Source organism: Tachysurus fulvidraco, chromosome 15 (genome assembly GCF_022655615.1).
Source record: "Tachysurus fulvidraco isolate hzauxx_2018 chromosome 15, HZAU_PFXX_2.0, whole genome shotgun sequence".
Taxonomy (NCBI): Eukaryota; Metazoa; Chordata; class Actinopteri; order Siluriformes; family Bagridae; genus Tachysurus; species Tachysurus fulvidraco.
The window spans coordinates 3,844,257-3,857,445 of NC_062532.1; the positions used below are offsets into that span (position 1 = coordinate 3,844,257).

The 13,189-nt window shown below is 44.5% G+C and overlaps 2 gene segments (V, D, J or C); both read left to right on the top strand.

Moving 5' to 3' along the window:
- The window catches only part of LOC125138754, a 31,543-nt gene extending 19,915 nt beyond the window's left edge, over positions 1 to 11,628 (top strand). Inside the window, 1 exon segment of the V gene segment in view lies at positions 11,073 to 11,628. Coding sequence covers positions 11,073 to 11,443 — 371 coding nt within the window.
- LOC125138738 overlaps positions 1 to 13,189 on the top strand; it is a 345,797-nt gene that overhangs the window by 59,772 nt on the left and 272,836 nt on the right.

Consider the following 13,189-nt stretch of genomic DNA (forward strand, 5'->3'; position numbering starts at 1 on the left):
AGAGAGAAAAAGAGCTCAGTGCCATAATCATTGAGACTAATATTGATTTCCCAATTAACTGATTATTTAAACCAAATGATTTACTACGTTACTGCTGATACTGTATCTGAGTGTTTTCTCTCTTTTAAACCATGCTGATAAAAATGATCCATTACTGAATTCCTTCTTACTTTATTTTCATTGCTGGTCCATGTGAATTTATTTTTAATTGACAGCCAGGATATTTGAAACTTTTTCTCATTTTAGGTTTGTATCATCTGAAACCAGGTCTTTTCGCCACTAGAGGGCAGTCTGTACGAACTCCACCGTCTCTATCTGTTTCCTTTTGCACATTTAAGCAATCTCTCTTTTCACATTCTGCTCTGACTGCATCCAGCATCATGACACTCGGATTAAACTCAGTTACATAAAATGTCTCTGGTGACCTGTTTAGTGTTGATCAGTAAATAAGGCTCTTTATTATGGAAAACTACACCAGGTTACGTATGTAACCCGGTTCCCTGAAAAGGGAACGAGACGCTGCGTCAGTGCTGATGCTATGGGAATGCTTCTTTGAGCTCTGTGTGCACACACGCCATTTAATGGCTCGGAAAGGACACGTGACGGAGTAATTACTTGCCAGTAAGTCCATATAAGGGCATCTACGTCACGCTGCTCCAGCTCTCTTTGTCTGAAGGAAGTGCGAACGGATGCACGGGGCGTGGCCAGCAACGCAGCGTCTCGTTCCCTTCTCAGGGAACCGGGTTACATACGTAACCTGGTGTAGTTCCCTTTCGAGGGAACTCGACGCTGCGTCAGTGCTGACGCTATGGGAATGCCAATACCCACGCCGCCACGCACCGGTCAATGACTGCGCCAGAGGCCGTGAGAGAGCATGAGCAGACTGGGAACGGCACATCATAAGCCCTGCAGTACCTGGGACCCTGGAGTGGGGTCCAAGTCCAGGTCATAGAATCTGATAAAGGTGTGCAGAGAGGACCATCCTGCCGCAGCACAAATATCTTCAATGGGGACACCCATGGCCAAGGCACTGGATGAGGCGATACCCCTAGTGGAGTGGGCCTTGATGCCAAGAGGTGAGGCATGACCACGCACCTCATAGGCCTGAGTAATGGCCTCCTCCACCCAGTGCGCCAGGTGCTGTTTGGAAACCGGATTACCCCTATTCCGGCCCCGAAAACAGACAAAAAGGTGGGCCGAGCTAGAGAGGTGGACGTAAGTCCTCAGGGCCCTTACTGGGCAAAGCAAGTGCAGCCTCTCCTGTTCTGCCGACTCATGGGGCGGGGGACAGTAGGCCTGCAGGATTATTGGACATCCCACCAGCCTGGGCACCTTAGGGACATATCCTGGCCTGGTGTGCAGGATAGCCTTGGACATGCCGGGGGCAAATTCTTGGCAGGCAGGGGAGATTGACAAAGCCTGCAAATCCCTGACTCTCCTGAGAGAGGCCAAGGCAAGAAGCAGAGCCGACTTCAGGGTCAGAAACTTCTCAGAGGCTGACTCCAAGGGCTCAAAGGGGGCTTCCAGCAGCCCCTCCAGGACCACAGAGAGGTCCCAGGAAGGAAGGCGTGGCCTAGAGGAAGGCCTCAGCCGCCTGACACCACGCAGAAAGCGAGAGACCAAAGGGTGCCTACCCAAGGAGGACCCAGGGACAGGTTCGTGGTTCGCGGCAACTGCGGCCACATACACCTTTAGAGTAGATGGGGACAGGCCCCGAGAAAAGCAAGACTGCAGGAACTCCAGTACTGTACCAACCGGGCAGTGAACTGGATCCTGAGAGTGCTCGTCACACCAGAGGTGAAAAAGTCTCCACTTCAGAGCATACAGTTTCCTAGTGGAGGGAGCCCTAGCATTCAGCAGAGTCTCTGTCACCTCAGTTGAGAGGCCTGCGTCTAGGAGCTGGTCCCCCTCAGGGGCCAGACCCAAAGCTTCCACATATCGGGGCAGGGGTGAAGAATTGCCCCCTGCACCTGAGAGAGGAGATCCCTCCTGACCGGAACCTCCCATGGAGTGCTGTTCATGAGGGAGATTAGGTCCGTGAACCAAACTCGAGAGCGCCAACGGGGGGCAACTAGGAGAAGGTTGACCCAGTCGTGGCGCACTCTGGCCAGCACTTGCGGGAGCAGAGCTACCGGGGGGAAGGCATACAGACGGAGCCTCGTCCACGTCCATACCAGGGCATCCAGGCCCAACAGGGCCGGGTGAGAGAGGGAGTAACACAGCGGACAGTGGGTCGACTCCTCTGAGGCGAACAAATCCACTTCCGCCCGGCCGAAAATCTGCCAGATTCGCTCCACCACGTGGGGGTGAAGACACCCGCCTCGACAGGAAGTCTGCCTCCCGATTTACATGCCCTGGGATAAAAAACGCTCTTAGCGAAAGAAACCTGGTCTCTGCCCAGAGCAGAATCTGCCATGCCAACCTGAACAGGGGGCGTAAACACAGACCGCCCTGATGGTTGATATAGGACACCACCGCAGTGCTGTCTGTTCGCACTAGGACATGACAGCCCTTGAGGTTTGGGAGAAAGTGTTGCAACGCTAGAAACACAGCCCTAATCTCCAGGCAATTTATGTGCCATGAGAGACAGGGGCCCTCCCATAGACCTATGGCCCCAGCCCGAGAGCGAGGCGTCCGTCAAAAGAGTCCTGCGACGGTGACACGCCCCTAGAATGGGACCCAAGGCCAAAAACCCAAAAGCCCGCCCCATTGAGCCAGAGCTGGAATGGCCTCATGTGAAGCAGACCCAAAGGAATAACGTTGGCTGCTGCTGACATGAGGCTGAGCACCCTCTGTGCCTCGGCAAAAGAGAGGCTGCGGCCTAGCCGAATAGCTTTCACCGCTGACAAGATGGAGGCCACCCTAGTGGGAGACAGATGTGCCTGCATCGTGGAGGAGTTCCAAACCACCCCCAGAAAGGTGGTTCTCTGAGAAGGTGAAAGCACACACTTTCCTGGGTTCAGCCTGAGTCCTAAGGACCTCATGTGGGCAAGCACAGCATCTCGATGCCTGGCTTCCATAGCCTCCGACTGGGCCAGAATGAGCCAGTCATCCAGGTAGTTCAGTACACGGATGCCCTGGAGACGCAATGGTGCCAGGGCAGCATCCATGCACTTCGTGAACGTGCGTGGTGGAAGGGCTAGGCCAAAAGGAAGGACACGATACTGGTACGTTTCGCCCCCGAAAGCGAACCTGAGGAACTTCCTGTGCTCCGGCAGAATGCTTATGTGGAAATAAGCATCCTTGAGGTCGATTGTGACAAACCAGTCCTCGGATCTGATCTGGGACACGATCATCTTGAGCGTGAGCATATTGAACTTGTAAGTCTTCAGAGTACAGTTCAGAACCCGCAGGTCCAGAATCGGACGCAACCCCCTGTCCTTCTTGGGAACAACAAAATATCGGCTGTAAAAGCCGGAGTCCCGCTCTGGGAGGGGAACATGCTTTATGGCCCCTTTCTCCAGAAGTGAGAGGAGTTCCTCCCGGAGGAACACCGCCTGGTGCCCGCCCACATTTGTGGGCAACACACCCTGGAAACACGGAGGACGGGAGTAAAACTGGATCCTGTACCCCTTTCTACAGTATTCAGGACCCACTGAGACATCCCTGGCAGAAGTTTCCACGCTGCCAGGCTGCCTGACAGTGGCGTCAAACTCGTGCAGACTTCCCGGGCTCCCTGAAACAGTGCACCGGCAGGTGCGATCCCGGGACGATCCGCACAAGGAAGGGGAGCCAATACAGGCCCCACTGCCCCCCAAAACGACAAAGGTGGCAGGGGGCATAGCAGGGGGGCTAGATGATGGCCCAGGCTGCTCCCCACAGTGAGGGAGAAACTCCCTGAACTGACTGGTGTTTCACCTCCTGGTGCCTTTCAACGACAGTACTAACTGCGTCGCCGAACAAGCCCTGAGGTGAAACTGGGGCGTCCAGGAGAAAGGACTTATCCTTCTCCCTTAAGCCCGTCAAGTAAAGCCACAAGTGCCTCTCCGTGGCAACCAGCGCAGCCATAGTACGGCCTATAGAGCGAGCCGTCTGCTTCGTGGCACGGAGCGCGAGATCAGTGGCACGGCGGAGCTCAGACACCGCCTGAGGTCCCAGCGCTTCACCGCCATCCAGCTCTGCTAGCAGATCAGCCTGGTAGGCCTGCAAGACCGCCATGGTGTGCAGCGCCGCACCCGCTTGACCCGCTGCCTCATAGGCCTTACCCACAATGGCCAAAATGGTCCTACATGGCTTGGATGGAAGGGCAGGTTTTCTCCATGCGGGCGATGCAGGGGAGAGATAACTGGCCAGCGTCTCTTCAACCCTCAGCATCGTTCTATACCCATGGCCTTCAAGCCCCATAATGGCTGAATAGTCTGACATGGCTGGAGAAAATACACGCGCCGAAAAGGGATTTTTCCAAGACCTCGATACCTCAGTATGGAGGTCTGGAAGAAATGGCAGACATCTGCGTGCAGGTGGCTGACGGCCTGAAGTGAGAAAGCGGTCATCCAGCTTAGAATGGATGACGCCAACTACCTCTTCAGGCCAATCTAAATTCAGCTTCTCAACAGCCCGAGTTATTACCTCGAGGAGCTCGTCAAACGCGACTGATTGCGGCCGTTCTGAGGTGGAAAGCCCCTCATCAAGCTCCTCAGAGCCGGACGCAGAAAGCAGCATTCTCTCTTCCGGGTTGGGAGAAATCGCAGCGCGAGCTCCCGAACGCGAAACCGGGCGATCGGAGTCAGGGGAGAGGGCAAGAGAAAGGGGAACAACCGTCTCTTGCTACGCCTCCGCTAACTCAACCTGGGAACTCCTCGGCAGACGCAGGACCCGAACCACGAGGCACAGCCACAGCTGAAAATACAGCCAGGCGGGATCGGAGCGTGCGGAAAGGGAATCCCTCACAATGCACGCAGCCGGCTCCCTCGAGAGCCGACCGGGCATGCTCCTCTCCCAAACATACCACACAAAGAGAATGCGCATCGCCCCCCCGTGATAAAGCGGGGGCACGGATGCACGCATCTCTTAAAGTGCTTAGACTGCAACATTTTGCCTAGTCTTTCCCTATTCTTTTCTTTCCATGCACTTGACAGACAGACACACGACACACATACACAGAGAGCTTCCTGAAGACAAAGAAAGCTGGAGCAGCGTGACGTAGATGCTTTTATATGGACTTACTGGCGAGTAATTACTCCATCACGTGTCCTTTCCGAGACATTAAATGGTGTGTGTGCACACAGAGCTTCAGACACAACTTCCTCAAAGAAGCATTCCCATAGCGTCAGCACTGACGCAGCGTCGAGTTCCCTCGAAAGGGAACCTGATTTCATGGAAAATTCAAGTGGAGTTGATCGAGTGAAACGAATGATTGTCTAATTTTATACAAACAAAAACATAACATATTTGATTGATTTAGATCTTGTACGTATCAATGTTCAAATTGATCCTCAAACATACATAATAATTATTATGCTAAATTTAATTTGTATTCCTTGTTTACTTAATTGAGACTTTAAGATTTCTGGTTTGGGAATATGACAGTATTTGATAAAGAGGCTGCTGTTTCAGAGAGGCTGCTGTTTATAAACTCAGATCTGATGAATCTCCTCTTCATGATTTAAATACATTTCAGATACATTCTCCTCCCATCATCAGCAGATAAACAAATTCAAGTGTCAGAGCTGGATCTCACTCTATTTATATGATGTGATGGTGTCTGTTAAACTTTGGAGAACAGAGAAGACTCCAGTCCAAACAACACACACCATGTTCTCTACATCTCTACTGCTCCTGCTGGCAGCTGCTTCTTGTGAGTGCTTTATCAAATTCATTCATTTACTAGATGAAGAATAAAGGTGCAGCATATATTGTGTGTTTTCCTCCACAGATGTGCATGGTGAGGAACTGACTCAGCCTGCTTCCATGACAGTCCAGCCAGGCCAGAGTCTCTCCATCCAGTGCAAGGTTTCATATTCAGTTACGAGCTATCATACAGCTTGGATTCGACAACCGGCAGGAAAAGCTCTGGAGTGGATTGGAAGCATGCATACCGGTGGGAGTACAGCTTACAGTGAGAAACTGAAAAATAAGTTCAGCATCTCCAGAGACACTTCTACTAGCACAATAACAATTAGAGGACAGGACATGCAGACTGAAGACACAGCTGTGTATTACTGCGCTCGTGAACCACAGTGAGACAGAATAGTGGATTCCTCTTACAAAAACCTTATGAGACATGTTACAGACATCCTCTCAGTGTAACTAATAAATCATCTCAGTCACACTTTCACTTTCTTCCACTGGAATGAAGTCAGAATCGTTTGCAGCATTTTAAAATACAGTCACACAAAGTCATTTTTAAATAAAAAAGAAAACATTATTGAAAGAGTCTTCATTCTGAACCATTATTAATCCCTTCATTTTACAGGATTTTTAACCAGCAGTTGGAATCAGTGTTTAATGAGTGGATTCAGGAATAATACAGCATGTTTCCAGCAGTGTGTTGTGTTTAACACACAGTCTGTTCTCATAGTCTGAGCTTCAATAACTGAAACAACTGAAGGAGGCAGCAGAGCTCAACAAATAAAGTGAAAAAAAGTGAATCCACAAACTGCATTCTGTATGAGATTCATTCAGTATCAGTCATTATCAGACAAATATCTACATTTTCTCTTCTTTTTCACTCTTTCCATAATGTGTGATTAGTTATTTGGGTTGTTAAACACAGGTTGGACAAATAAAAACACTATAAATTATGTAACTACATCCTCCTGTGGTTGTGAGGTTTCTCAGTAACATGACAAGATGTATTTTATAATGCTGTTATAATGTAAGGTTCTAAATTAAAAAGAATTATAAAGGAATAGAAATAAAGTTTGCTGTGTGTTTTTTTATTATAAATTCACCTGAAAACACCTGATAGTGTATAAACTTACTCATTAACACCTGCCTTAAGCTTCTTATTGGTTCAAATATAAACTCAAGCTGCAGTGATAGATATCTCTAAAAAATACAGACATGTTTAAAGATGAGGAGGATTTCTCATTTTTATTAATGTACTGTATATAAGAATCCATCCCATTTTGACCCTAAGATAAGGAGTGTCTCTATGCAAATGCCCTCCTCTGTTATAGATTTAAGCAACAAAGACCAAGAGCTTTTACTTCTTCTGCTCCAACACACACCATGATCTCTACATCCCTACTGCTGCTGCTGCTGGCAGCCGTACACTGTAAGTGTTTTTACATTTGACATGTAATACAGTTTTGGTTCCTTAAAGCTTTTTGCTTTTCCATCATTAAAATAACTTTTCTTTAACAGGTGTTCACAGTGTTGAGCTGATCCAGACCGGATCCACAGTATTAACTCCTGGTCAGTCACTGACTCTGACCTGTAAAGTGTCTGGATATTCAGAAACTGATAGCAGCTACTGTACAAACTGGATACGACAACCTGAAGGAAAAACTCTGGAGTGGGTCGGAGGTATATGTGGGGATGGTAACACTTACTTCAGTGAGAAACTGAAAAGCAGGTTTCAGGCGTCCAGAGACACGTCCAGCAGCACAGTGACATTAACAGGACAGAACATGCAGACTGAAGACACAGCTGTGTATTACTGCGCTCGTGAACCACAGTGAGAGGAATAAACAACATCCCTGTATAAAAACTCCAAGTACACTGAAACAAAATTCTTCTCCACCTGCATCTTATGAGTTTTCCCCAACCACCACACAATTATCCATTTTTATTTTCCATCACACATCCTATATTCTGACAGAAAATAATAAATGATTACAGACAAAGACAGATGGAGAAATGTTTTTACAACTTTTTCGTATTTGTAGTACAAATAATTTTCAATTTTACTGACAGTGCAACAGTAAAGGTTTACTCAACCTTTGGTCCTTATCTGTATCCTGTATATTTAAACTGCAACTGCTTTAAGGCCTGTGATGGTCACTTTTTCTTTATTCACACCATCTAACCAACAAGTTGAAGATCTAATGACTGTCCTAATGTGTGTCCTAAATATAAGATCATGTTCTCTTGGGATTTACAATAAAGTCATAAACACTGACTGAGTCATTCTACGAAACGGGTGCCCTCCAAAAAAAACCATATCCCACCTCAGGCACAAAATCCTTAATAATATTATCAATTTTATTCTGATAAATAAAACCGGATAATATGTCTGATAAATAAAACCGGATAATATGTATACCATAAGAGTAGTAAAACAAGAAATATATTTTTAAAATCTAATGTTTTCCTAATAGTAAAATATCCCTTTTTTGGAACCCATCAATAGAAAGTCTGTAATTTTAATTTAAATAATTATTCTTAGTTTTTTATTCTTGAAATATGAATTTGACATTTCAATGGCCTCATTGTTTTTACTTAAGGTCGTCAAAGTGACCACTAGGGGATGACCCAGAAACAAGCTTCATTTCATCTTTAAAGCATCAAATCCTCTAAAAACACGAAAAAACCTATTTACCTAGTAAGGTTTATACTCTCAATAATTTTTTAAGCCCACACACAAAGCATAATATGATTCACAGCCTTCATACAATTAGAAAAAAAAATTGGAGAAAACTGACCTAGGTGGCGCTAGACCGGTTTTTCCCTTACCTTTAGACGCGTCTCTTTCTTCACTGGGGTAATATATTCCAAAACAAATATTCCACAAAAATCCACACAGGTCCAATGAACTGGAATCTGTAAGCCTCCAAAACGCTCTGGTCGCGCCGCAAATATTCCGTTTGTGTTCCGAAAACTGGAAACAGTAGTGCGCCATCATCTTGTTTTGCCGCTCTAACGTCTCATTGGGGTATTCTAAAATTCTAAATTTATGTCATCCTCACTTGAGCCAATCGGTGCTTGTATTGCAGAGATAGACGGCTGGGAAGCCAATGATGTCATGACATCATTTTTGGGAACCCGCCTTTGACTGACAATTACTCCTTCCAATAGCAATGAAATGGGCTGGGACCTTTACAGCTCTTTAGCCAATAAGCAGACGATTCCAACGATACGCAACATGCGTCTCCTCTGCCAGGATCTGCGTGAAAAAGCTGCGCAGAAGAATTCTTGCGTAATCCCTGACCTTTTGTCCCTCTCACAGCTCAGGGTGTCAAGTTACAGGCCTGTTTTCACACCAGAGTGATAGAGAGAGAGTCTCTGCTTGTTTTAGGCCTTTTAAACTGAGCCTGCAGTCTTTTAATTCAAAGTTATACAGTAAACAAGTACACAAAAACACTGGACCAGACGACCATGTCTGTAGAAAAATATTTTTATTGAAGCCATTTTTGAGTCTTTTGACTTGTTTTTTTTTTGGTGAAAGCCAAGACATGTGGCTCTGACCCTCAGTTGTTATTTGGTTCTTAACATGTTCCAGAGAAATAAGATTAATCAGTTTATCAGGTAAACAACTCGGGCGGAAATCAAAACCTTCCATTCTAGCCTCTGTACCTTTGTGGCAGTAAGGCCTAGAATCAATCTGACACTTGTATCTGAAACTAGAGAATCTTTCCAATGAGACCAGGCTCACCCCTGTGTGTCAAAGTATGTGGGAGCTGTACCACGTTTTGTTGGGTAGGTCATGTAGGCGAAAAACCTGCAATAGGGGGCGAGAGCCACCAAGGAACATTTTTCTCTGTGATTATTGACAAACTGTAGAAGATCAGCATAACAGTATGTAAATGAATATGTAAAATGTTCCCTTTACAGCTACTTATAGAGAAATATCAGCCACGGTCACTGTGGGCAGCTTCATCCTGTGAGTTTCACTTCACTAATGATCTCAGAGCTGCTAGTAAATTCCTGCAGTTATAACCTACTGTACATAGATTTTTGACTGGAATTGTGACATGTCTTTTTTTCAGATGTGGAATGTGCAGTAGAGCTCACTCAGGACACCTCAGTGATGTTAAAGCCTGGAGATTCTTTAATCCTCAGCTGTAAAGTATCCGGTTACTCAGTTACTGATGGCAGCTACGCCACAGCTTGGATCCGACATCCTGCAGGGAAAACTCTGGAATGGATAAACAACATTTGGGGAAGTGGAACCATGTATCATAAAGAGTCTCTAAAAAGCAAGTTCAGTATTTCTAAAAATGGCTCCAGCAGCACGGTGACACTGAGAGGACAGAACATGCAGACTGAAGACACAGCTGTGTATTACTGCGCTCGTGTAACACACAGTGACACAATAAGCTGCAGTGCTGCACAAAAACCTCATCACAATTCACTTCTTTAATTAAATAACGACTACATTTTACTGAGTAACTAATCCCCATATTACAAATATTTCAGCATAGACACCAACACTGGCATTAATAAGATAAAACAATAAAAGTTTGTTACGTTAACTTTACAATCTACACGAAAATTAATATCCCATGAAAAATCCCATGAAATTAAATGTGATCTGTGAACATTGTATAATTTGATCATGAATTTCTGGTAATGTACAAATTAAAAGGAAAAAAACAAACACAAAGTTTTTTGATTATCTCACCAAATTATTTTTATTAATTGATCATTGGAAAACCAGAATTAGCTAAAACATATAAACTTTAACATTTTTATTTCATGTTTTAAATTATCATTGAAACGAATGTTGATTTCCCAATTAACTAATTAATTAAAACAAATGGTTTACTATGTTACTGCTGATACTGTATCTGAGTGTTTTCTCTCATTTAAACCTTTCTGATAAAAATGTTCAGTTTCTGAATTCCTACTTTTTTTGCAGCAGCAGCAGGAACATATAATATTTTGTATATGCACCTGTAGGGGGCAGCAGCTGCTTGTTTTTGACAAGGATTCATGAAACTATGAAATCTAACAGCTGAAGTGTGTTTATGCAAATTCACCCTGTTATTAAAAAAAGCCTCTTGCAGTTTGAAGTTTGTGTCACACGACTGAATCAAAGAGCATGATGATGGGGCTGAGAGTCACTCAGTACTACATCTTTGTTATAATGCTAACCAAAGGTACCTGAGACTTCTGTACTGTATATTTATTCCCTCAGAATATCTTGACTGTGTTTATGATGATGTTTGTTATGTTTTATCTGCTAGGTGTCAGCAGTGATGAGATCAGACTGGACCAGTCTCCTGCTGTTGTAAAGAGACCTGGAGAAACTGTGAAGATCTCCTGTAAGATACACGGATATTCAATGACAAGCAGCTACATACACTGGATCAGACAGAAAACAGGGAAAGCTCTGGAATGGCTTGGCGAGATGAGTACAGGTAATAATGCAGCAATATATGCAGAGTCTGTGAAGAACCAGCTCACTTTAACAGAAGACGTCTCAGCAAGCACACAGTACTTAGAGGCCAAGAGTCTGAGGACAGAGGACACTGCGGTTTATTACTGCGCCCGAGACCCAACAGTGACTGAAGCTGAGGAAGCAGCTGTACTAAAACCAGACACACATTGTAACTGAACTAACTGAAGTTGCTTAAATTATAATTGTAAGACAGATGAACACGGTTTGTATCTATTTATTGCTCCAATTATCTATACTGTAAATGTACCTGGATATAACCCTAAAGTGGGCGTGGCCTAAAATAATTATCAGGAATGAAAATCTAGATAAACCCTGTTTCTATGATCCTGGAAACACTTGAAAGCCACAGGTAGAAATGGCAGCTCTGTCAGCATGTTGTGTGACATCCCATTCCCAATACACACTGTAATACACACATCATAGTGTGATTACACAATGTAATACACACATCACAGTCACAATACACACTGTAATACACACATCACAGTCACAATACACACATCACAGTCACAATACACATTGTAATACACACATCCCAGTCCCAATATACACTGTATTACACAGATCACAGTCACAATACACACTGCAACACACAACTCAGTCTCCCATCCCAGTCATCCCGTTCCCAATTTAACTCATTGGATGGATGATTGATTTTTTTGGATTCTGCAAAAATGATTCATATTTAACAACAATATTCTGTGTATTTTAGGAATTCTACAGTTTGACTCACTTTGACTCACAGTTTGACTCACTTATTTTTATGCATTTATGTGTATCACAGTGCAAATAAAATTCAAACCCAAGCAGCAGAAGTGTTAGGGAGCGTTAACTAATACTACAAACAGAACAGTTTGTGACCTGACAATGTGAAACTTACAGTCATTTATTTTAACTTACAGTTATTTTAATGTTACAAGAGCATCATAATCTTAGAATTACATTTTAAAAAAAACTAACTAACTAAAATAAAATAGATTTTAATTAAATATTTATTTTCCAAATCTACAGGGAGCCGCAGCAGAGGGATGAAAGAGCCACTTGTGGCTCCAGAGTCGCGCGTTGCCGACCCCTGGTGTATAAATCTACTCAATAACACCTGCCTTAAGCTTCTTATTAGTTCAAACATAAACTCAAGCTGCAGTGATAGATATCTCTAAAAAATACAGACATGCTTAAAAGATGAGAAGGTTTTCTCATCTAAGAATCCATCCCATGTGGACCCTAAGATAAGGAGTGTCTCTATGCAAATGTCCTCCTCTGTTATATATTTAAGCAACAAAGACCAAGAGCTTTTACTTCTTCTGCTCCAACACACACCATGATCTCTACATCCCTACTGCTGCTGCTGCTGGCAGCCGTACACTGTAAGTGTTTTTACATTTGACATGTAATACAGTTTTGGTTCCTTAAAGCTTTTTGCTTTTACATCATTAAAATAACTTTTCTTTAACAGGTGTTCACAGTGTTGAGCTGATCCAGACCGGATCCACAGTATTAACTCCTGGTCAGTCACTGACTCTGACCTGTAAAGTGTCTGGATATTCAGTAACTGATAGCAGCTACTGTACAGACTGGATACGACAACCTGCAGGAAAAACTCTGGAATGGATCGGATGTATATGTGGTAGTGGTAACACTTACTACAGTGAGAAACTGAAAAGCAGGTTTCAGGTATCCAGAGACACGTCCAGCAGCACAGTGACATTAACAGGACAGAACATGCAGACTGAAGACACAGCTGTGTATTACTGCGCTCGTGAACCGCACAGTGAGACGAATAAACAACATCCCTGTACAAAAACTCCTCATTCAGTGTTCACAATAACAGGACACAAGACACAACACTGATCTATCCGAGTCTAAATAAAAAACAATAATCCAACAAATGATCACAAAAAG